The sequence below is a fragment of the Myotis lucifugus genome, unplaced genomic scaffold (assembly GCF_000147115.1).
Source record: "Myotis lucifugus unplaced genomic scaffold, Myoluc2.0 scaffold_202, whole genome shotgun sequence".
Classification (NCBI taxonomy): Eukaryota; Metazoa; Chordata; class Mammalia; order Chiroptera; family Vespertilionidae; genus Myotis; species Myotis lucifugus.
This window is the reverse complement of record NW_005871250.1, coordinates 1743758-1769294: the sequence shown is the minus strand read 5'-3', so window position 1 is coordinate 1769294 and position 25537 is coordinate 1743758. Positions and strand designations below refer to the sequence as shown.

The 25537-nt window shown below is 36.3% G+C and overlaps 1 protein-coding gene across 4 annotated transcripts in view; it reads left to right on the top strand.

Moving 5' to 3' along the window:
• Nucleotides 1-14226, top strand: part of SPINK5 (serine peptidase inhibitor, Kazal type 5) — a 68935-nt gene extending 54709 nt beyond the window's left edge. For 2 of the 4 annotated variants that reach the window (XM_014463232.2, XM_006097448.3), the window contains 10 exons: nucleotides 686-813; nucleotides 1246-1324; nucleotides 3364-3491; nucleotides 4287-4359; nucleotides 5051-5131; nucleotides 5236-5363; nucleotides 6170-6269; nucleotides 8115-8245; nucleotides 10669-10759; nucleotides 13926-14226. In XM_014463232.2, the coding sequence (XP_014318718.1) occupies nucleotides 686-813; nucleotides 1246-1324; nucleotides 3364-3491; nucleotides 4287-4359; nucleotides 5051-5131; nucleotides 5236-5363; nucleotides 6170-6269; nucleotides 8115-8245; nucleotides 10669-10759; nucleotides 13926-13934 (948 nt within the window). In that variant the 3' untranslated portion in view covers nucleotides 13935-14226. The remainder of the gene's footprint in view (nucleotides 1-685; nucleotides 814-1245; nucleotides 1325-3363; nucleotides 3492-4286; nucleotides 4360-5050; nucleotides 5132-5235; nucleotides 5364-6169; nucleotides 6270-8114; nucleotides 8246-10668; nucleotides 10760-13925) is intronic. The other 2 variants (XR_002831352.1, XM_014463231.2) reach the window with 2 other exon arrangements.
• The last annotated feature ends 11311 nt before the right edge of the window (nucleotides 14227-25537 follow it).

Here is a 25537-nt window from a genome sequence, read left to right as displayed (position 1 = left end):
CACCTAGATCTGCCCTAGATCAGAGCCATCATATGTAATATCACTGCACTGTTCAGTGTGGAATTAACATCAATGGAATCTTCAGTCTTATCCTTGCAAGCACTTTATACATAGTAGTTATTAATTCTCTCAATAGCCTAGTAAATTTGAGTCAAAATCTTCAGTTCTTCTTCTTCTTCTTCTTCTTCTTCTTCTTCTTCTTCTTCTTCTTCTTCTTCTTCTTCTTCTTCTTCTTCTTCCTCTTCCTCTTCCTCTTCCTCTTCCTCTTCTTCTTCTTCTTTTTCTTCTTCTTCTTCCTCTTCTCCTCCTCCTCCTCCTCCTCCTCCTCCTCCTCCTCCTCCTCCTCCTCCTCTTTCTCCTCCTCCTCCTCCTCCTCCTCCTCTCCCCCCCCTCCTCCTCCCAAATACAAGCAAGAGTTTATTTAGAAAGTCATAGAGGTAAGAGAAGTGAGCCATGGAAGAAGTGAGCCAGCAGAGCTGCATGGGCTCAGGGAACAAGTTCCAGAGGCAAAAGAAAGGCCATTGGAACTTAGGAGAAAGAGAGAAGCAAGGAAAACATGCCTGAGGGGAAGGGAAAGGCATGGGCATGCTCCATAGAGAGAGCCGCCCAAATCTTCAGATTTCAAAGCCCAATCAAATACTGTATGAAAACAGTCATTCCTAATGTAGTCTTCCCTTCTTTTCAGGATCCCTGTGATGAATTTAGAGGCCAAATGATAAATGGACAACTTCTCTGCACCCGAGAAAGTGATCCTGTCCGTGATTCAGATGGCAAGACACATGGCAATAAGTGTGCAATGTGTAAGGAAAAACTGTGAGTATTTTTTTTTAAAATGGGCCTTTAAAATAGAACCAGAGTAATGGAAGCATCAAACAGACTGTCCTACCTATGAGGGAAGACAGGGGTGGGGAGGTGAGAAGGGAGGGGGTAAGAGATCAACCAAAGGACTTGTATGCATGCATATGAGCACAACCAATGGACACAGACGAGGGAGAGAGGATGAGAGCATGTGCTGGGGGTGGGGGCGGCTGGGGAGAGGTCAATGAGGGAAAAGGAGACTTATCAAATACTTAAAACAATAAAGAATTTAAGTTAAAAAAATGGGCCTTTAATTGTGAGTCTTAAAATATAATGATCATTTCTCATCAATTTGAGAAAATGACACATTTTTAAAGACAGATCTAGTAATTAATGAGGTGGTTGTTCACTTTGGTTGAAATGTTTCTTTCCATTCTTTTCTTCTAGGGAAAGGGAAGCAGCTGAAAGAAAAAAGAAAGAAGACAATGACAGGCAAAACACGTCAGAAAGGAGCAATGAAAAACAGGTAATATATGTTAATACTTAAATCTGGATGGTTGTTTGTATGGTTAATTTATCCAACAAATATTTATGAAATGTCTTACTCTGTTGTAGTCATTATAACTATAATAATGGTAAACAAGAAAAACATGGCCATGTCGTGCAAAGAAATAGCACGCTCATCAATGCCCTAAGAGCACCTCTGATGCAATTACGGCAATCTGTAGGGCCAGTGACAGTTGTCAAACTATTGTTGCTTACAAGTAAATTTCTTTTCTGAAGTTTTAAAACAAAAACAAAATAACCAAGTAACAAATAAGAAAGCATGTATCATTGGAGCTCATGATGATAAATTCTTGACTTGGCATTACAGTGCCATCTTGTGTTCAGTTTTGTACTTTAACACATGATGTCAATGCTTTACAACACCTACATAATATATGACACAGCTCCCTCTCTGCTAACCCATTTATGAGCTCCAATTAGAAGAGTAAAATTTCCCCAGGAAGGTTTTCCCATTAATGAGGCAACTTTTCATTGTCTATACTGATTAAACAAAATGAAACTTAATAGTAGTTATCATTTTAAAAATATGTTGGGAATATCTGCTATGCATTTTGGTAAATGAATGGTTTTGCGAAAAGGCTTTATTGTACAACTTCAATGGTATCTACTGGCCATTTATTCTACTTGTAATCCTGGTCAATTTTTTCAATTATTTATTACCAATTTTAAGAATAGCAAACAAAAAATTCTCTCTCTGTATGTATATATAGAAAATGTCCAGATATTGTGTGTGGCAAAAAGGGAGCTGTGGAATAAGCAAAGTGAAATAAGCTTTACAAAGCATTTGCATTATCATGTTTAAACCAACCCCAAATCTATGTAGTGGCTGGTATTTTTCCAGTTTTACAGTTCAGAAAAACTCAGAGAAGGTAACTACAGACAGATAATAAATGGAAGATCCAGACATTGCACCCATAAAGCAAAGGTTGCAATACAGAAGATGAATGCTATCATAAACATATATGTATTGGTATGCTGGGCACTTGGAAAGGGAAATCATTCTAGTAGCTTTTAAAAATGATAGCTGTGAAGCATTTAATATGTTAATCAAATATTGAATTCCAGAAAAATTTTTAAATGTTCAGCAAAAGCAGGTCTAGAGTTGTCTATGGACATCACAATTTAAAGAAAGAAAGATAACTGTAATCTAAATTACTAGCAGTATTTGTAAGGTAATCTTTCCATATATCTACTTTGGCTCTTTGCGCTTAACAGAAGTTCAAGAAAAACTTCTATAGATGTCCAAAACTTCTGTAGATGTTTCAACAGAGGCAAGATCCTGTGGACCCAGTTCCATTGGCTTCTTTTCAGGAACAAAATAGTTTCATCTTCTCACAGATATATAGGAGTTTCATTTTCTGCCAGGTAAAGCAGTGAAGAAAAGGAAAACAATGTGGTTGTGAGCAAGTTTTTGATCACAAATCCAGCATTGACTTTAATTATTTTTTCTCTCCAAGCCTTACTTTTCTCATCTGTAAAATGGGAATAATGCCATTTATTGTGTAGGGTTTTTATGACAACTAAAGGAAATCCATCAGAGCACCCAACAAAGTACCTGGAATATAATGCAGATTTGATTAACTTTTTTGTTATTGAGGAACAAAGCTAAAAGTTTATATTTTTAGTATGTTTTGCCCAAAGAGCATCTTTTAGTTCATTTTGGGGTTATTTTTTCTGTGTGGAGTAATAGGTACAGTTGTAGAGAGACAGGTTTTGGGCTCAGCCTAATAGAAAACTGCATAAAAATGGTATGGGCTGCTTTAGAAAGCAAATTCCATTGAGGAAAGACAGTTATTTGAGAGGGATATTGTGGAGAGGACCCTAACTTCCTGCGCATATATTGAAGAAAGTGTCTTTAAAACATGTTCCATTTCTAAAATTTCATTTTCTCTAGATATTTTCCTCCCTCAAGTGTTTTGAGTTTAGACTTTACCAACAAATTCTGTTTTCAGTTCTTCAGACCAGACTATTAACATCTTGCTTTGCTCCTTTTGGCAGGACCAGTGCCGTGAATTCCGGAGCATGTTGAGAGATGGAAAGCTCATCTGCACCAGAGAAAACGACCCCGTCCGAGGTCCATATGGGAAGATGCACGTCAACAAGTGTGCAATGTGTCAGAGCATCTTGTACGTGAGGAGGTTTATTGATCAGTTTGATGTGTTGTGCCTGATAGCCAAAGAAACCCAACCAGTTCCTAAGTTAAAACTTTAGGCACTTAGAATCACATGTGACAAATATAACAGCTCCTCACTTGAGAAGAGGACAATAAGTTTCCAGAGCACTTTCACAAGACATTCATTTTGATGTTGAGCAGCGTAATTATACCTGGAGCATGTGGGATAGGAGGGAGAGCTAGTGGATTGTGCCCAAATTATTGGCTTTCAAAGAGGAAGCTTATCAGCTAAGTAACGTGGGACAGGCCAATTCACTTTACAGAGCCTCAGCTCCTCCTGTATGTGAAGGGAACAATAATTTCCCAATACAGTTTTTATAGGCATTTGAGGAGATAATATTAAACATGTTTATAAACTTTAAGCACTAAAACTATATAATGAACAATTAATACTGAAGAGTTTAGTTGTGTTTTAATTAGAAAAGTAAAAAGGAGAAATGAAGCAACTCTCTATATGAAACCCATAAATAGATTCTTCTAGGGGAAAAGAGTAATGGCCTAAGAGGATCATGTGATTCTGACAGCATAGTAATTGGATTGAGGAAAGTTGAAAGCATTGCCATAAATTGTGAAAATTCCAATAAGCAGAACTCATTAGTAAAAAACAAACAAACAAAAAGTATTTTAGATATTTTTGAAACATGAGAAAACTCTTAAATTTGTTATTGTTTAGAACTGGAGAAATACTTGGTTTAAAAAATTCAATAATAATCCTGGAAAAACTACCCTATCCTTTTTTATTCTGCAGTGACCGAGAAGCTAGTGACAGAAAAAAGAATGATGAAGAAAAATCACACAACAAAACTTCAAATGATAAAAAGGTTATTTCTTAAAAAATATGAAGAAAACTATTTTACTTTTCATCCTCAGATCTTGAATTCTACTCCAGTGTTGGGATAATGAAGATGCTAATGTTTTACCTCAAAGAAAGTTGATTTTGCCCATATTGTCACTTTGGGCATAATAAGATTTTTTTTCTGGCTCAGAGGTTTCATGTTTTTCTCAGTTTTGTAGAGAATTCTCCTACAGTGTGTCATTACTTTAGTCTCTTATCTTGGGAGAAATGTGGGTTGAAAAATAAAGGGTGAAATCCTTTTCCTCCTTCCCTGCATGCTTACCTCTGACACTAAATGTGAAAGGAGGCTTCAGGTGGCTTGCTGACATTGATTTAACAGCGCAGGTAATACTATCTAATCGCAAAGCCTCCCCCTTTGTCCTTGATTTCTTCTTTCTGTTTTCTCCAGATGATTTTCTCAGCATCAGCAAATCAATAGCGTGCATGCATGATGCTGCCTTTTCTTGTTTGCTTTTCAAGACTCCGAAGAAGACATCGCCATTCAGCCCTTTAACAGTGATAACCAATCCCATTTGTAGAATTAAATTCCTATGAGAATGCCCTTTGGCCAAGGGTACACCTCATGTGGAAAATAGGGGAAAGGAAGGATGGAAGGAGAGGACATGAGAGACCAGAAGGTCTATCAAGCATTGTTTTATGTTTCCTTGCATTTGCAGGACCAGTGCAAAGAGGTTCAGAAAGGAACAGAGAATGGAAAGTCTGGGCATTCCTTGGCCTCCATTGCCAGGATAAGTGCAGTGAGTCTGAGCCCAGAGCCAAGAGAGGACCTCCTCAAACCCGGTGTGAGAAAGCCACCAAGCTAAAGGGAAACGGCCACGTTCACTTCTTTCTCATTTTCCAGGACGAGTGTGCTAACTTCCGGGGGTACCTAAGGAATGACGAGCTCCTTTGCACTCGGGAGAATGACCCTGTGCGTGGTGCTGATGGAAAGTTGTATAAGAACAAGTGCTACATGTGCAGAACTGTCTTGTGAGTAAGGGTACCCTCTGACCCCTTCAGCATGTGGAGGAACTGTATTTGTAGAAACTGCTGTTTAAATAAATATGGGCTCATGAACCTTGAGGTCCTTAAACTACGTTTTTAGATTCAAGACCCTTAATTTGACAACACCTGATATAGGAGGAAGAATGCTTGGATTTGGAGACAGGAAATCCAGATGTAAGATCTAACCATTATATTTACTAGCTGTCAAAGTTTTTTGCATCTCTCAGGATCATAATTACAAGAAATTATTTCAGAGTTTTGTTCCAAATTAGATCAGACTCAAAAGAGAAATATATATAAATATATATTTATGCCTCCAAATATATAAAGTCAATCTCTAAGGCTAAGGAATTTGTTTTTGAGAAAGGGTTTCTAAGTTATTCTGATGGACAACCATATTTGGGGACCAATGTGCGTGATAGATAATGGTAACAATGATCACAATTATCACCATCATCATCATCAGTATTCATTTAGCTCTTTGTAGAATTTTTTTTTTGAGGAAGGAATTACCAATACTACCTTTTTTTATGTTCTAGAAAATCTAAGCTCAAGGAATTTAAGCAATGTGTCTAAGGTCACACATCTGTTACGTGATAAGAGCTCTAACCCAGAGCCCTGCTGTACTTTCCTTAACATGTCACCCTGGTCACTCTCTATGTTCTGTGCTTTGAACAGAATATTCTATGGTTTCATCCTATTTTATTAGAATTGCTTAACTTCCCACTGGAAGTTATAGGAGCTAATTTTTGTAGACATATCTTTAAATTACTTTTTATTTTCTTTTTTAGTCAAAAAGAAGCTTTGGAAAGGGCAAGACTTCAAGAAAGGCCATCCCAACCTAGATCTTCCAGTGAAGAAGACAGCCCAGATTCCCCCAAATCTTCTCTGGTAAGAATGACTCTTTCAGGAAAGCTACTTATTAATTTAATTTGCATATTAGTGGGGGGGGTGTTGCCACTGGCCCCCTGTAGATCTCATTTCCATAGAAAGGCCGGGGAAGGGCTGATTCAGTACAGCCTCCAGTCCTTTTACCCATTTTGTCAATGATGACTTTATTAATTCAAGAAAAATAGGACTTATAACTTTCCCTTAACTCAATGCAAGAACTGTTATGACTTGTTAGTCTATACTTTCAATATCATTCACTTCACAGCATTTCTATAGTCTGATTACTTTGAGTCATAAGTTATATAAAAGCGTGTTATTTAATTTCTGTTTACCTAGAGACCTTATCACTGTCACATTTATTATCAGTATTATCCCACTGTGATCATAAACTTACATTTTATGACTTTAATTCTTTGAAATGTATTTACACTTGTTTAACAGCCCAGTAAAAGGTGTATTTGATAATAATTTCATATGTACTTGAAAAGAATGTGTAGTCTGTAGTTGTTGGATATAGATATCCATGAATATCACTTAAGTTAAACTGGGTAATTTTGTTTTTCAAATACTCTATATATCTTATTTTTTTTGGCTATGCTATCAATTACTGAAAGAAGTATTTTAATATTTCCTTTTATGTTTATAAAGTTACCTATTTCTACTTTTAGACAATTTTTACCATATATATTTTGAAACTATATTTTAGGTACATGCATATTTGGGACTGTTATTAATGAAACTATTATTTTATCATTAGAAATTATCTTCTTTATCTTTGCTAATACTTTTTATCCTAAATTCTACTTATGTGACACTAATATAGCTATCTATCTAGCTTTTGTATAATGAATGTTTGCGTTTATATATTTTCCATCCTTTTAATTTTACCTATTGGTTGAAATAGAAATATTTATTTAATATAATATATTTATACTTCTTATAAATATTATATAGTTGAGTCTTTTTGTTTTCCCAGTATGATAATCTCTGTTCTTTAACTGGAGTGTTTATTCTTACTATTATTTAATGTAATTACTGACACAGTCGTATTTAAGTCTTCTATAATTCTATTTTTAAGTTTGATTTTTCCTTTGGTCCTATTTTCTTGAATTAATAAAGTTATTATTGAAATCACACTTCTAAAAGACTACAAAGAACAAATATGTTCCCTCTTCTACATGAAAGATATATCTTTAACTTCGGGAGATATACTGACAATTATCATATACTGAGCCCTTATTGTGTGCCAAACACTGTGTTATGCATGCGTTTAAATGCATTATCAGATTTGATCCCCAAAACACCAATATGAGACAAGAGCTATTATTATTCATGCTGTTCAGATGAGAAACGAAGGCTCAGAGAAGTGAGGTAAACCTTTCCTCCAGTTTAGTGGCAGAGCTGGGACTCAGTAGCCCATGCAATTAACTAGTATTTGCCTCTGATTAGTATTTTCCTTCCTAGATTGCATATAACCAGTGCCTTCATTTAAGATAAAATAATATTATTTTTTGCATGATTACCATCCTAGAATCCTTACTATGGATATGTCTCATTTATTTGCGTCCAGTATCACGTAGAGTTTTGGCTTTCTTGTAGCTTTGTTCTTCCTTATGTCTTGATTTAGTTACTTATCCTCCCTAGTCTAAAGAAGCCAAATCCGGGAGGTTAAATTTATGTGATAATGGTACGAAATAAATAATGTGAGTTGTTTGACCTATGTGACAGCTTCTTTACTAGTCATGTATTCAAATGTGATGGAGGAAATCAAGGGGACTTTCCCCAGCTCATCCCTCTTGCGTGCCATGGAGCAAAGCAAATCTGATTTATGTTTTGCTTGTTCAGGATTCTGAGATGTGCAAACACTATAGAGTATTGCCCAAGATGGGTTACCTTTGCCCAAAGAATTTACAGCCTGTCTGTGGTGATGATGACCAGACATACAACAATCCATGCATGCTCTGTCATGAAAACCTGTAAGTATACAAGTCTCACCATCATATCTTCTAGTCTAGAAGCTCTTGTCTATAGTGTTTCCCACGGCAGTGAATGGATAGCAATTTGAGGTGTGCTGCAACCAGATGACTAATCATTGCAGTTCAAATCACATTTTGTGATCATCATCATCTAAAATAAAGGAGAATTGATGTTATCCCTTTATTGAAATTGGTTATATATTTTACTGAGTGAAAGAGAAAGGGAAAAAGTGATGGGGTTACAACAATTAGAGAAAATCTCTATAAGCTCATGTATACTTACAGGAGTCACCCATCGTTTGTCTAAGAGAAAAAGTTGAAAATCATTGCTAAACAGAGTTAGCCCTTATCGCTTCTCGGCCTTTTGGCTAAGATCAAGTGCAGAGTTAGCCCAGCCTATAATCACTAATGGGCCTATGACTACCTGATAGTCACAGATTTCCCATCCTCCCTAAATCTTCTTCTTGGAGCAGGAAGTGTTATCATGCAAAAGAAAGCTCACTGGAGCAGATGGCAGACCTGGTGTCGGCTTTGGCTTTCAAGATTTGTAACTATCTGTGCATCTCATCATTATGAGATTCAGCTGCTTCATTGGAGAAGAGGAAACAGTTCTTTGAGTCAACTGACTTTACAGGGCTACTGCAAAGAATTATTATTTTAAATTAAATACAAAGGATTTGCTTTAAGACTGCATATATTGGAGGTAGCTTTGTTATTGTTTTTCTGCTCAATTGCTATCTGACCCTCACCTCCATCCATATTCCTAACCTTTTCCCAGCCTCCATTTGACTAGCTTTAAATGAGAGCATGGTGATAAATGTTAACTTTTTCCCCTCACTTTTCCAGATTTACATGACAATCTATGGGTATTCTGTCCTTCTCAGGACACTATAAGCAAGGTCCAGAATAGGAGGATGGGCCTGATATCCTGCTTTTCAATTATAGAGAAATATTTGAAATTACATTTATGTTCTTTTAAGTCAGATAACTCATAAAAGAAAAATCTACTCTACACTTCATATACTTAGAATAAAATCTGAATATAAGAGCTTTATATGATCTCACATCTGCAGACTAGGCACTTTCACATTCACCCCTCTCTGAATCCTCACTACCTGTCATGGAGTGGTGATAGCTTCATTGTACAGAGCATGAATCTGAAGCTCAGAGAGTACAGGTAATTTGTTTAAAGTCACATAGCTAGGAAGCAGATCAGACAGGATTTTAACCTTGTTGCTTTGGGGATAATACAGTTTTCTTTCTGCTACACTGCTGTTATATGCCAGGCAGTACTTCCTTTAAAAATTGGAGGTCAAAAATTCCTTTGATAATATGAAGAGAGTTAGCACTTTTCAGAAGAGAAAAGAAAATGATGTGACATTAACAATTTTTATGCATATCATCTATGGACACATTGATCTCTTGAAGTCCATCCATGGGTCTTACAGAGTTTTAAGAATTAAGGAATCTCTGTTTAAGGGATGAATACAACCATTCAGGAATTTGTTACTATATAATGACTTATCTTTAGCCCAGAAATTCTTCAGTTTCTCTTTACTGTAAATGTAGCCAATGTTCTTCAAACATTCTATTAACTATATAAACCCATAACAAGTGGATTTCTATTTCAAGGAACTTTATAGTGAGAAATACCAATGATAAAAATATTAATAAAAGCATGTTTCAGGAAGGATTGTTTAGCTAAAGATAATAGAAACTGGGAGTATATATTATGAAGAGAAAATTTAGGCTATCCCAGGCAAAACGAAACAGTATTGGTTTCTGTTGTCTTAGAGTAATCTAGAGGGAAGCAGTTTCAACCTGAGAATGCCCAAAGACAAAATGAACTGTCTTGTTAGACAGTAAATTTCCCATCACCAGTAGATATTTGATATGTAATATTTCTTAAGAGGCCTTAAAAGTCATATCCTTTAAGTCTTTCTAATTCTAAAATACCGACTATATGATTAAGTCTTGTTATACTTTATAAAATATATTTATATATCTACATCCTCTATCTATTTTATATGTTTATATAAATACATTTATATGAAATATATTTTATAATCCCCAAGTCACATTATCAGTATTCAATAAAGTCTAATTTCTCTCTGGGATCCCATTTCCCCATCTGTAAAATAATGGCTTTTGGACTAAATGATCTCTAAGTGTATTTCTAAAATTCAACAACTCTGAGTATATTGTGATTGAAATGTGACAGAATAGATCCAGGGGTGGGAAAAAAAAGCTGGAGCTAAGTGAGAAGAGAGAGACTAAACGTGATGATGCCTACTAGAAAAGCTGAATGCAGATCCCAGGACCTGCCCCTGATTTCAGTTTGGGTTTGATGCTCAAATATCACCCACATTAATCCTTGTTGTTTTCCTTTCCCCATCTCTGAAAATTACTCTGTTCTGTTTTAGAATACGCCAAACTAATACACGCATACGCAGCGAAGGGCCGTGTGAGAAGAATAGCACCCCAAAAACAACACCTCTCAGCGTGCCAGCATCTGTAAGTACATTGGCATCCATGATTGCGGTTTTTAGAGCCAGTTGATGAAGATAATTAAGTAATTGCTGAAATATGTGGGAATAATAATGTAGTGGTTAACATTTAAAAATGTTTCCTGGGATCCTTAATAGATTTTTTTAGTAGTGATGTTCCTAACAACAATTTCACAGAGTAGGTTTTCTTTTATGTGGTCTACAATAAAAAATGAGACAGAGACCAAAAGAGGTCAGATAGCAACAGAACTGGATTTAAACCATTTCTCTGTAACCCCCATATCCTTGCATTTTACATTGTATTAAATGATCTTCCCTAATGAAAAGTTGACCTTTTCATTTAAAGTCTTACAAGGATGTTTTGACACACATTATTGAGTTTGACATTCTCCCTGGTGCTTTCATTTGAGGAATCTCTTCCTTTAGCAAGATGATATGTAACTTGGGGGAAGGGGAACTGAGAATATTCAAATAAGATAAATTTTTTTTGTTACCAGATAAATACGGACTCAAATTCCAGTTTTTGATGGTCTTCATATATGAGACCTTTTGCAAATCACATAAATATTTAAACCAGCAATTTTCAGCTACTGTGGCAGAAGAATTTTTAAAACATGCAACACTTGACTATGTATTCAGGGGCACTGACCTCTTTTCCTTTAGATTGTCAAATCAAAAAATGACAACAGCCAACACCACAATGGCCATCCGGTATGCAAGAATCAAAATTATACCTAAATTTTTGTCAGATTAGCAAAAGATATATATTTTAGTATGCTGCAGAATTTTACTAATTAGTTTATGTGTGCCATGAGATGAAAAAGGTTAAAATCACTGATTGAAACGAAAGATCTTACTGAGTTACTGAAAGTATTCAAGAAGTGCTGACTTTTAAGCATTTGGCACAGTGTCTACAAATTCATGGCATTTATTGTTATTATCACTATTATTATTATGCCTAAGAGACCAAAGTATGAATTTAGAGAAACATACCCTGGCGCCGTGCTTATTTTTAATCACTTTAGTGAATTCTCTCTTAATAGGTTTATATTTGATATTCACAAAAAAATTAATGAAAATAAACAATATTTAATGAATAAATAATTATTTATTTTTATCCACATTGTTATTTTACTCCCTTCCATAGCCAGCTTTGGCAATATGGAGTTGGAAACTGTTCGGCCACATTTGAGAATCTTAAGTAACACTACATGAGACCATACTCAAAAGAACTACTCAGTGATGCTTGATATGGGAAACTGGAAAAACAGGAGCTATAAGCTGTTTCTGCTTTCATACTAACAGCTGGAAGGCAGGTAGAATAGGTGGAGCATGGGCTGAAATCAGGACATTTTAATTTCTTATTTGGGCTTGAGAAAGTCATCTGTCTACTCTGGGTCTTTACATGTCTATAAAGAGAGGGTTTTAATTTTTGCTCCACTCCCCATATTGTGTTGGCTCTCTTGTTACATATAAACTCTTAGTGATTTGCCCCTCATTTTATTGACGGACATACTGTCCCCCAATCTCACAAACACACCTGGTCACATATATTCTAGAACAGGAAGGGAGAAATAATCTTTATATAAATTTTATAGGCTACACCTTAGGCACACCTTCTCATTTAAACAACTTGACAAAAACTGCTTTAGGGGGAAGTTGCCATAGGAGCATACGATAACACGTATTTGTTCAAATAATGAAGAATCTTGCCAGGCTAAGCACAAAAGGTTTGTAAGGGAGTTCCCTCCTTTCATTTTTGGGTGTATTCTTTCCACCAGAGGTATATATCAGGCATTATTAATGACAGGAATTATTTATGATGTTAGCTGATGGATCAAGTCGTTAGAACAAAAGGTATCCTGGGTGTGATTTCAGTTCCCTCTATGATTCAGTGCTGTGATTTTGGAATCACCAAGGTGGTATGGGTGGGTCATGGCTCAGCATTGCTCTGATAACTACTCTGGATTCATATCCAAGAAGTTGGAACCTATTGCCTGACCATTGTTCCTGGGCAGAAGATAATCTAAGAGAACCTGGACTCCCAAGAATGGAATAAAAGGCTTTTCTGGAAAAATAGATTGAAGTTCCTGGAACCCATACTTTTGCTCACTATCTAATAAGGACTTTCTATTATACAGTAACTGCTAACATGAATGTAACCCTTTAGAGTTACATTCACAATGGCCCTGTAATTAGGGCAGAGATCATTATCTTTCCCATTTTATAGAAAATCATCATGCATGAATCCTGCAATTTATCAGGGTTATTCAGTATTATGTCTTGAGTCCAATGTAGATCTTCTAACTTTACTTCTTATGTTCTGCCACCATCCTTTAAGTTCAGGAGATTCTAAGCACCTGGGACTCTGGAGAAGGCATTATCTCAATTAAATAAAAATTAGCTACTTTGGAAGGAAATTACTATGTTAAGGAAAATACCAATACTATTTTCTGTGGTGAATAAGCAATGCGTCTCAATTTAATGACAAAGATTTTCAAGGATTTAGCAAGACCATAGCTTGAGATTTTTCAAACCAAAGGAAGTCTCACAATTTTAATTTCAATGTGAAATTTTAAATGGAGGTTTGAGTTTGGAATGATAGTGCTACTAGGGCTCTAGGTGGTAATGTATAGTTATATGGAAGATTCCCTGAGGCACTTGCCCCCTTTTAAAAAAATTTGTGTTGATTTAATGTTTTAAATGTTGATTTAAAGAGTATATGAATATTGGATGCATCAGACAAGGAAGATTAGCTGGTTGTATTCTCATGGCCTAAGACAAACAGTGAGTAAAACATTAGTGTTAGAGGAATTGGATTTAAGTTCTGACCAAATGTGAGACTTTGGGAAGTCACTAAACTTCTCTGAAGCTCAGTTTCCTCCTCTGTGAAATAATGTTAATAACACCTATCTCTTTGCATGAGGGTCACATGTAATAGAGAGTAGACTTTATTTCTGCATCCACCTCAACAGGGAGTTTGTACTAGGTGCTCAATAAAGGCTCATTGAGTCAATTGAATAAAATGTGAAAGTGATTTTAAATTGTGAGTCCTTGATAGAGTGCAGGAATCTATGGATTTCTTTGATTATGGTACAGCTATAAATGTACAACCCTCATTTCTACAACATCTCTGAATTTCTTCCATCTAACCTCCCCATCTTCTCTTCTAGGTCAAATGATGTGAGGATTGGTGAAAGCCATGAGGGACCATTTATATCTTGATTCTGAATTGCCTACCTTCACCATCTGTATATACAAAGAATTCTTCAGAGCTCGTCTTATTTACTGTAGAAAACAATAGAGACTGTTGGGGGAATGGACTCACTGACTTCCAGTCTTCTCCATCTCTTTCCTCCTAGATTCTGCGATCAGAGGGCACAGAGACATCCCCACCCAGTCTGTGCTCTGCAGACCCCTGATCACAATGCTGTCTGTCCAATTACTTGTTCAATAAAAGTAAACCCAGCAGAACACCCTTTTCGGGATTTCTTTGCCACTGCCTGACAAATAGGAAATTGTTTTTTACAGAAGTTGAATAAACTCTACCCTTTTGTCTGGCTAAGCCCATTGGTGAACAGAAATTGCTCACTTTTTTTCTGATTCAAGTTGTTGTCACAGTTGGAAACAGAGGTGGGGAGGTATGGGCTCCCAGGCAGCCAGCAGCTATATAAAGTCAACCAACTATGAATCAACCTCACCTTTACCAGCTCCCCTATCTGACATCTCTATTTCTGTGAATAGTATAATTACCTCTTAGTGAATAGGCCTCATTCAGTGACACAAACCAGTAATTTTTCACATCTAATCTTGTTGCCTCTTGACAATGAATGTCTATATCAGGGCCTTGGTTGCATATTCTGGGAGAAGACAGGAAATGAGAGTTCCCAATGTATGTATGTCTCTAGAGCAGCACTGTCCAATAGAAATATGAGTCACATATATCATTTCAAATTTTCTCATAGCTGTAAACCAAAAGGGTAAAATTAATTTTAATTATATATATATATATTTAAATTGTTTAAAGTATTACATATGTCTCCTTTTTCCCCAATTGACCTCCTTCAACGTCCCCATCCCATACCCGAGAACAAGCCCCCTCCACCCCATTGTCTGTGTCCATTGGTTATACTAATATGCGTGCATACAAGTCCTTCGGTTGATCTCAAAGCCCCCCTCCCCTGCCATTTGTCTCTGGATCTATTTTTGTTCATCAGTTTATGTTGATCATTATATTCCACATATGAGTGAGATCATGTGATATTTATCTTTCTCCAACTGGCTTATTTCGCTTGCATAATGCTCTCCAGGTCCATCCATGCTGTTGCAAATGGTAAAAGTTCCTTCTTTTTTATAGCAGCTTAGAATTCCATTGTGTAGATGTACCACAGTTTTTTAATCTACTCATCTGCTGATGGCACTTAGGCTGTTTCTAAATCTTAGCTATGGTAAATTGTGCTGCGATGAATATAGGGGTACATATATCCTTTCTGATTGGTGTTTCTGGTTTCTTGGGATATATTCCTAGAAGTGGGGTTACTGGTCAAATGGGATTTCCATTTTTAATTTTTTGAGGAAGCTCCATACTGCTTTACACAGTGGTTGCACCAGTCTGCATTCCCACCAGCAGTGCACAAGGGTTCATTTTTCTCCACATTCTCGCCAGCACTTGTCGTTTGTTGATTTCTTGATGATAGCCATTCTGACAGGTATGAGATAGTATCTCATTGTTGTTTTGATTTGCATTTCTCAGATGATTAGTGACTTTGAACATGTTTTCATATGTCTCTGGGCCTTCTGTATGTCCTCTTTCAAGAAGTATCTATTTAGGTCCTTTGCCCATTTTTTGATTGGATTGTTTACCTTCCTTTTGTTGAGTTGCATGAATACTCTGTAAAATTTGGAGATTAAACCCTTATCTGTAATAGCATTGACAAATATGTTCTCCCATGCAGTGGTCTTTCTTGTTGTTTTGTTGATGGTTTCTATTGCTGTGCAGAAGCTTTTCATTTTGATGTAGTCCCATTTATTTATTTTCTCCTTAGTCTTCATTGCCCTAGGAACTGTATTGGTAAAGATATTGATACTACATATGTCTGATATTTTGCTGCTTATGGGGTATTGTAGGATTTTTATAGTTTCCCATCTTAGGTTTAAGTCCTTTAGCCATTTTGAATTTGTTTTTGTGTATGGTGATCTAGTTTTAATTTTTTGCATGTATCTGACCAAATTTTCCAGCACTGTGTTGACTACATTGTATGCTCTTGCCTCTTTGTCAAATATTAATTGAGCATAATGGCTTGGGTTGATTTCTGGGTTCTCTGTTCTGTTCCATTGGTCTATGTGTCTGTTCTTGTGCCAGTACCAGGCAGTTTTGAGAACCGTGGCTTTGTAATATAGCTTGATATCTGGTATTGTGATCCCTTCAACTTTGTTCTTCTTCCTCAGGATTGCTGTGGCTATTCAGGATCTTTTTTTATTCCAGATGAATTTTTGGAGAGTTTGTTCTAGATCTTTGAAATATGCTGTTGGTATTTTAATGGGGATTTCATTGAATCTGTAGATTGCTTCAGGTAGTATGAATATTTTAATGATGTTGAGTCTACTAATCCATGAACATTGTAGCTTCTTCCATTTGGTTATATCTTCCTCTATCTCTTTTTTTCAATGTTCTGTAGTTTTCTGAGTACATGTCTTTTACCTCCTTAGTTAACTTTGTTCCTAGGTATCTTACTTTTTTTGGTGCAGTGGTAAATATGATTTCTTTTCTCTCCTTTTCTCTTCTTTTCTTTCCTTTTCTTTTCTTCTTCTCTTTCTATGAGTTAATTATTGGTATATAAAAAGACCATAGATTTCTGGGTGTTAATTTTGTATCCTGCTACATTGCCAAATTCATTTATTAAGTCTAGTAGTTTTTTGATGGAGTCTTTGAGGTTTTCTATATACTGTATCATGTCATCTGCAAATAAGGACAGTTTTACTTCTTCTTTTCCAATTTGGATGCCTTTTATTTCTTCTTTTTGTCTGATCACTATGGCTAGCACTTCCAGTACTGTATCAAACAAGAGTGGTGAAAGTGGGCATCCCTGTCTTATTACTGTTCTTAGGGGAAATGGATTTAGTTTTTGCCCATTGACTATGATATTGGTTGTAGGTTTGTCATACAAGGCTTTTATTATGTTGAGGTATGATCCCTCTATTCCCACTTTGCTGAGAGTTTTTATCAAGAAAGGGTGTTGGATTTTGTCAAATGCTTTTTCCGCATCAATTGATATGACTGTGGTTTCTTTCTCTCAATTTGTTTATGTGATGTATCACATTTATTTATTTGCAGATATTGTACCATCCTTGCATCCCTGGAATAAATCCCACTTGGTCATGGTGTATGAACTTTCTAATGTAATGCTGGATCTGATTTGCAAGAATTTTGTTGAGGATTTTAGCATCTATGTTCACCAAGGATATTGACCTTTAATTCTCTTTTTTTGTGGTGTCTTTATCTGGTTTTAGAATTAGGGTAATACTGGCTTCATAGAAAGAGCTTGGAAGTGTGCCTTCCTCTTGAAATTTTTGGAATAGTCTGAGGATAGGTTTTAATTCTTTGAATACTTGGTAGAACTCCCCTGTAAAGCCGTCTGTACCAGGGATTTTGTTTGCTGGAAGATTTTTTATTGCTACTTCAATTTCTTCAGTAGTTATTGCCCTGTTCAGGTTTTTGTATTCTTTCTGATTGAGTTTTGGGAGCTTGTATTTTTCTAAGAATATGTCCATTTCATCTAGGTTGTCCAGTTTGTTGGAATAGAGTTGCTCAAAGTATTTTTTCGTAATCCTTTGTGTTTCTGTGGAATCAGTTGTTACTTCACTTCTTTCATTTCTGATTTTGTTTATTTGGGTCCTCTCTCTTTGCTTCTTAGTGAGCCTGGCTAGAGGTTCATCAATCTTGTTTATCATTTCAAAGAACCAGCTCTTGGTTGGTTGACCTTTTGTATTGTTTTGTTTTTGTTTTTGTTTTTTGGTCTCTATGTAGTTTATTTCCACTCTGATCTTTATTATTTCCTTTCTTCTGGTTACTCTGGGCTTTTCTTGTTGCTGTCTTTCTAATTCTTTGAGTCATTGGGTTACATAATTTATTACCACTTTTTCTTGTTTTTTGAGGTGGGCCTGTAGAGCTATGAACTTCCCTCTCCAGGCTGCTTTCACTGTGTCCCATAGATTTTGGATTGTTGTGTTTTCATTGTCGTTTGTTACCAGAATGCTTTTTATTTCTTCCTTCATTTCTTTGGTAGCCCAATAATTGTTTAATAGTCATGTTTTCTCTTCCATTCAGCTACCCTATATCTTTTGATTGGGGAATTTAATCCATTTACATTTAAAGTTATTATTGATAGTTACTTGTTTGTCACCATTTTTATTCTTTATGCCTGTGTTCCTTCTTCCCTTCCTATTTCTTCTTTTTACAGAAGTCCCTTTAGCATTTCTTACATTGCTGGTTTGGTGGTAATAAACTCCTTTAGATTTTTTTTTGTCTGTGAAGCTCCTGATTTCACCTTCAATTTTGAATGATAGCTTTTCTGGGTATAGTATTCTTGGATTCAGACCCTTGCTTTACATGACTTTGTATATTTCATTCCTTTCCCTTCTGGCCTGATATGTTTCTATTGAGAAATCAGTTGATAGTCTGATGGGAGATCCCTTATAGTTATCTTTCTGTCTCTCTCTGTCATCCTTTAAGATTCTTACTTTGTCGTTGGTGTTTGCCAATTTAATTATAATGTGTCTTGGTGTTGGTCTTTTTGGGTTAATCTTGTTTGGGCCTCTGTGAGTTTCTTGGACTTGTGGGTTTTTTCTTCCTAATATCAGGAAAGTTTTCTGTCATTATTTCTTCAAACAGGTTTTCTATTCCTTGCTCAGTTTTCTCTCCTTCTGGCACCCCTATTATGTGGATGTTGTTTCGTTTTGTGTTGTCCCGAAGCTCCTTTAGGCTCTCCTGTTTTTTAAGTGTTTTTTTTTTCAGTTGTTGCTCTGTTTGGGTATTTTTTCCTACCTTGTCTTGTAGCTCACTGATGCGTTCCTCAACTTCTTCTAGTCTACTGTTGATGCTTTCTATTGTGTTCCTTATTGCAGCTATTTCATTCTTCATTTTTTTTGGTTCTTCTTCATTTCCTCTTGGTTCTTACACATGTAGTTGAATTTGTCTTCCATCCTTTTCAGCATCCTTATTACCATTCCTCTGAATTCTTTCTGACAAATTGCTTGCCTCCATTTCATTTACTTCCTTTCCCAGTGCTTCCTCCTTTTCTTTCATATGGGGGCTGTTTCTTTCTCTCCCCATTTTCACTCCTCTCAGGATGTTTGGTTATGTGGCTCACTCTCTACCACGTTGACTTAAAGGTACAAAATACAACTCGACAAAACACAACACAGGGCACAAAATGAAAATGTATTCATGATAACCCCAAATAAAGATGACCACCATAGCAAAGAGAATTAGGGGAGAGAAAATAGTGCAAAAGTGATATTGAGAAAAGGAAAAACGGTAATAGAGAAAAGAAAAAGAAGAATAAAGAAGGGGGAAAATATTGTATATGGGGATAAAACTCAAAAAAACCAACAACTAATCCAAAAAATACAAACAACAACCACCCAGAAAAGAAGGAGAGAAGCTGAATCTAAAAAGGCAGAGCTTATATCCAGAAGGTAAGGTCAAGGAATTGAATGAATGAGGAAATGGCCACGATTCAGTTTAGAGGGGATAGAAAGAGAATGAGTGTATAAGAAGAAAAGTAAAAAACAAAATACAAAAAATAGAAGAAAATAATAATTGAAAAATATATATATTAAAACTACCTTGGTGCAGGCACAATCCCAGTTGGAGGAGGCAGCTGATCAATGTTTCTCTCTCATTGATGTTTCTAACTCTCTCTCCCTCTTCCTTCTTCCTTGTAAAAAATCAAAAATCAATAAAATATATTTTTTTAGAAAAGAAATTAAGCCCTAGCCAGTTTGACTCAGTGGATATGGACATGTACCTCGGTTGCAGGCTCCTCCCTGGCCCTGCTTGCAGAAGGCAACCAATCAATGTGTTTGGATATTTCTCTCTCTTTCTCTCTCTAAAAATCAATGGAAAAATATCCTCAATGAGGATTTTTTGAAAAAAAGGAAATGAATTTACATTATGTAAATAAATATACATGGTGTATCCAATAAAACTGTATTTACAAAATTGGTGGTGGGCCCAGTTTGACCTGTGGGCTGTAAACCAGTAAGCAGTAGGAATCTCTCTCTTTCCTTCTTTTTTGTATCTTAATTGTCATCTTTTTGCTCTTTTCTATACTATTAAATACCAGCCACACTTCTCATTCTTTGATAATGATAATAGGAGCTAATAAATGTTGACATTTCTAAATACTTAATGTGAGCTTGAAACTGAGAAAAGCAATTGGCAAGATTCACATTTGTACCCCAATTCAATACTCTTTCTGACCTTCTTGGGTGACTTTGACCAAGGCCAGTCTCCTATGTTACACACATAGCTCATAGTAAATGAAGTGAATGTGTCCTCAAATAACTCTTCCTGTGGCCTTTACCAATGACGGGTGATACCTGTTTTCCAAATAGAAAAAATTATATAATAAGACATCTGTTTTTTTCCTAATACCATCTTGGCACACAGGTAGATCCCTTTTCTTTTCCGGTATTGAAATTAAAGTTCTATCTCAATAATATGTGACTGTAAATCATTCTTCAAGCATGAAGAGAGAACAGAGAAAAAGCTTTGTCTATTGAAGATCAGTTTCAGGTAAATAAATCAAACTATTTGTCATCCTCATTGGAATTTTTTTGACCATAGAGGTCCTTCTGCATTATTCTGATATCCTGCCTTCCATCAAGCCAGGCTGTTACAGTGCTTGTAAATATGTTTCAAGCCTGTAGATTCCTTGCATTTTAGCTGGTTTTTCTTCTTTTAAAATTTTAGATCTTTTTTCTCTTCAGTGGCCAAACAGATTTGAATGTCTCCATCTTTTACAACTCTTTTTGTTTGTTTCATCTCCAAATGACCTCTTCAAAACACAGATCCTTTCATTCCCCAATTTAGACTCTTGGAAAATTCCTACAAGGCAGCTGCACTGCAGTAGAGCAAAGCAAAATGAGACAAACCTGAAATCTAGTCATTGTCTTCCCACCTCTCTTTTATCTTCCATAGAGTTCATCACCAAATCTGGTAAACTTGCTCCAAGTCAACATCACCCTTTCATGATTGACCACAACAGCTTTAAAAATGATCTTCCTGCTTCAGTCTTGGCCCTTCCATTGCATTCTCCTCTCTAGGCAGAATAATGACCTGAAATCCAAATTTGATGATATTATACTTAAAACCCTTAAGTGGCTTCTCTAGCTCCCAAGATGAACTCCAAACTCTTGACATACAAGGCTTCTGTTCACCTCTTTAGCTTTAACTCTTGCATTGCTTTCTATCTCTTATACCTTGAGTAATTATCTTGAACTTGTTCTTACATGTTTCCTCTTCCTAACATATCCTCTTTATCCATCACTGATCCTTCTCCCATTTTTTCTTCTATTTCACAAGGTCCATTTCTCCAAACTCTAGACTAGTTTGTTCTCACCTCAGGCAAGGTGCAGGTGGTCTTTGGAAACTTTCCATAACCTTTTTTTCCTCAGAATGTGAATTAGTTATTCCTTTGATATGGTCCTATAACATGCTGTCCTTACACCTATATTACCAGATGTCACTGTTTTGTAATTGCTTATTTACAAGTCTATCCTTTCACTGACCTATGACTCCTTTATGCAAAGAGACAGTTTGATATTCTTGTTTATATCCCTGGTGCCTAGTACAATACCTGGCATGGAGCAACATATTATTAAAAGTTTTTCAGTGAACCTAAGATAATAATTGTAAAAGGAGGCTGGTCAGGGCATGGCTCAGTGGTTGACTGTCAACCTATGAACCAAGAGGTCACAGTTCGATTCCCCATCGAGGCATATGCCTTGGGTCTCAGGCTCGATCCCCAGGGTGGGGCATGCAGGAGGCAGTTGATCAGTGATTCTCTCTTATTATTGATGTTGCTATCTCTCCCTTTCCCTTCCTCTCTAAAATCAATAAAATATATATATATATTTTTAATTTTAAAAGGAAATTTAGGACAGATATTCCCAGTTCTGGCCTATTGACATAAAACCTACAAGAATAGGGGAGAACCATTATTTCTCAAAGAATTTAGAGAATTTTTGCCTTCCCTCCCTGGTACAAATTAAAAATTGCTGGTGCCCTGGCCAGTGTGGCTCATATAGTTGAGTATTGTCCCTTGCACCAAAAGGTTGCTGGGTCGATTCCCAGTCAGGGCACATGTCCAGGTTGCAGCTCAATCACAAGTAGAGGGTGTGTAGGAGGCAGCTGATTGATGTTTGGCTCTTGCATATCTCTCTCTCTCTCTCTCTCTCTCTCTCTCTCTCTTTCTCTTTCCTCTCTCTAAAAAATCAATAAAAATTGCTGACACCAATAGTTGGAAACAAGCTAGATACATGAACATAGAACTTATAAAATGTACCCTCCCACCCCCAGGAAGGCTAGACTCATGAGGTATTTTTCAGAAATATGAACAAATGCTAAGGCTAAAAAGGAATGCAAATGCAGCATGAGACCATAAAAATATACTGTGAAATATATTGTTGTAATTAGCATTGTGCTTTCTACTAATTAATTTCTTTTTTATCAGCTAAAATATGGTATGTAGTGATAAAGACAATCTCAATCAGGAAAAGGTTGATAAAACATTTTAGGATGATAAAATCCTAGACTGACAGAGCTAGAAGAAAATTAGAGATGATTTATACAGCATATTTAATATGGGGGAATCCTGAAGCCAGGAGAGGAAAAGTAATTTTCTGAGCTTACCTAAAGTGGGTATAAATCAGAAATACAAATTCAAGTATATGTTTTTTTAAGCTCATGTTCCTTACATCAGTCCCTCTGGCCTTATGGGCCCCAGTTCTATGCTCTTCATGCAAATAATATTATCTAACTGATTATGGTTTGGGACAAAAGAAATGGATTTTTTAGTCAATGATCCTAGAAAATTGTTCATTATCTACAGAAATGGTCACTTCTGTTTGTGGGATATTTCAATTCCAAATCTATGGAACATGTGGCAGGATAATAGTACAACTGCTGAGATTTTAGCATATAGTAGTGAGATTAACAGTGAAAAGTGACTTCCAATGCCTTGACTTATATGAAAGGAGTCCTGGGAGCAGTGCTGAAATGAACAGTCAACAGTTTATTATGTTCTTATCTCTGGATCTACTTTGCTCTTCAAATGTTAAGTGAGAAAGTTGCCAGAACTATTGCCAAGGTCTCTAAAAATGAATGATTGACAAGTTGTGTCCACAAAGGATATTTGCTTAAATCCAGGTCTCGGGTCACAGGACAGACATTGATGAATCAAGCAGGAAATACCCACCCTTCCCCATCCAGCGGCTGTTCCTATGCACTCAGAAGAGCTGTAGGCCGTTGGATGAGTCCAGTTTTTTTAAATATATTTTATTGTTTTGTTTTGGTTTTTTTTTTACAGAGAGTTAGAAACATCAACCAACTGCCTCCTGCACACCCCCTACTGGGGATGTACATGCAACCTAGGTACATGCCCTTGACCGGAATCGAACCTGGGACCTTTCAGTCCGCAGGCCGACGCTCTATCCACTGAGCCAAACCGGTTAGGGCGATGAGTCCAGTTTTAAGTGCCCACTAAAGGATTTCTGGTGGAACTGCTTAACCCCAGATCAGCACTGACCTAAAAGCACAAAATAAGATTCTAAAGAAGAATGAAACTGTGATAGTAATTTTAATGTCAATATTTCAAACAAGAAGTAATAACATCAACAATGCAAGCAGTATTTAAAAGCTATTAATTAGTCTTTCTTGTATCTCTCCTCTGCATTGCAAAACTAGCAGAAAAAAGTATGTAATTGACGTAAAGGATATTTGAGTTAAACTGAACAAAAGCATAAATTATAGGAAAGAATTACACTTTGTAACTTGAATACTTTCAAAAGTAAACAAAACAGAAGGTATAACATTTTCAAGAAAAATGAAAGGGGCTGAGTTCTAATACTGACCAAGACTGTTGCTTGATCACATCCTGAAAAGGCAAAAGACTACTGAGTGTGTGACTAAAAACATGTTTCACAAACCCTAGATTCAGGAGTTCTCAATCTCAAAAGTCACCCTGTCCCATGTGTGGCACAGAATCAAGGAGCAACCTCAGTGAAGGGAACCATTTATGGCTGGTTTAGACCACCAGAATGCAGGATACAACTAGGATTGTCCAGATCAGAGGGCCTGCTCTCATTTTTTGATCACTTATTTACCATGTTAAATCCTCATAAACTCTAATAGTGAATGGGACCAAACCTCCTCATATCCAGGCAGAGTGGAGGGCTCAGAATTGAATGTAATTTTATATAGAGGCAGAGAAGGACTAGATAATTTTGTACAACTATATTTATTGATGGAAACTCACACCTACTGTGTGGGGGACCACAGTGGGGACTGCTAGGGAGTCAGGCAGTACAGATCCGCATTTAGGGCTGGCTGCCCTAGTATCCCAGCCAATCAATTTGTTTTGAAACAAAAACCTTGAGCCTGTTAAGCAACAGGCTTAATAGAAATGGGTGTGGATCCTTTGAAGTGACTTTTAATTTGGGCAATATATTGTGTTGATGCTGACTTCAGCATAATTCTATATACTGTTTTCAAATCTTTAGTTATTGAGTAGGTGACAAAAGTAAAAAAAAAAATGAAGTCATGTTAGAATTTATTGATGGTTAATTTCTTTGTCATGCCTATGAGAATTTCCAAAAAGGGAAGAACATGGGAGGTAGATTTCTAGACAATTATTCTTGAACTGTGCATTAAAAATAAGGAAATAATATTTTAAAACTTACAATTTTCCTGGAGAGGAAGGCACACACAAAACAAAACCTAGTTGGTGGAAGATTAGATATGAATGTTAAAATTAGAGAGGAATAAAAACTCCTACATTTTCCTGTAAGGGTTACTACTGACAAAGCTTACCAGAGTGAAACTGGAGAGAAGCCATTAAAAATGGGAATTGGCATGAAGATTTCTGGGGGAAATGTTGACCTTGAAGCTGCTATGGATATCCAGAAAGTGATGTCCAATAAGTAGTGGAGAACTGAGTCTAGGATCAGGTGGCAGATCCTCCCTCACCTTCTTTGGGAAAGTAAGTAGAGGCAGAAATCCCATATTGACACAAGGGTGGGTGGTGGTGTGAGAAAGTATGGCAAACCAGAAAGAATCTTGTACCAGTTTCAGGGGATCTGATTCACTGAGTGGTCTCACTTCCTCTTTTTATTTTATTTTACTTTTTATTTTATTTTATTTGGAATCTAGTTTAGAAGTTCTCAAATGAACTTACATGCAACCTTGAGGTCTGTGCACAAAATGTAGGTATTCATGAGTCCTAGCTTGCTTCTATTTAAGTTACTTCCTTTAAAAATATCTGTTAAGTTTATTACTGGCCTCATAAAATTACCTTTGGGAGGAAAAACGCTCCATTTCTTAAGTAAACAACAGCAATGAAAAGTTTGGAAACCACAGATCCTGATGCTTGTTCAGGGCCCCACCAGCTCTAACATCCTGTGAGCCATTGTTCTTATTTCTATCTACTTAGAACATGGTCAGTCTAGTGAGATGCTTCACTCTAACTTGAGAGGAAGATCATTTATCCCATTCAGAGAAGCT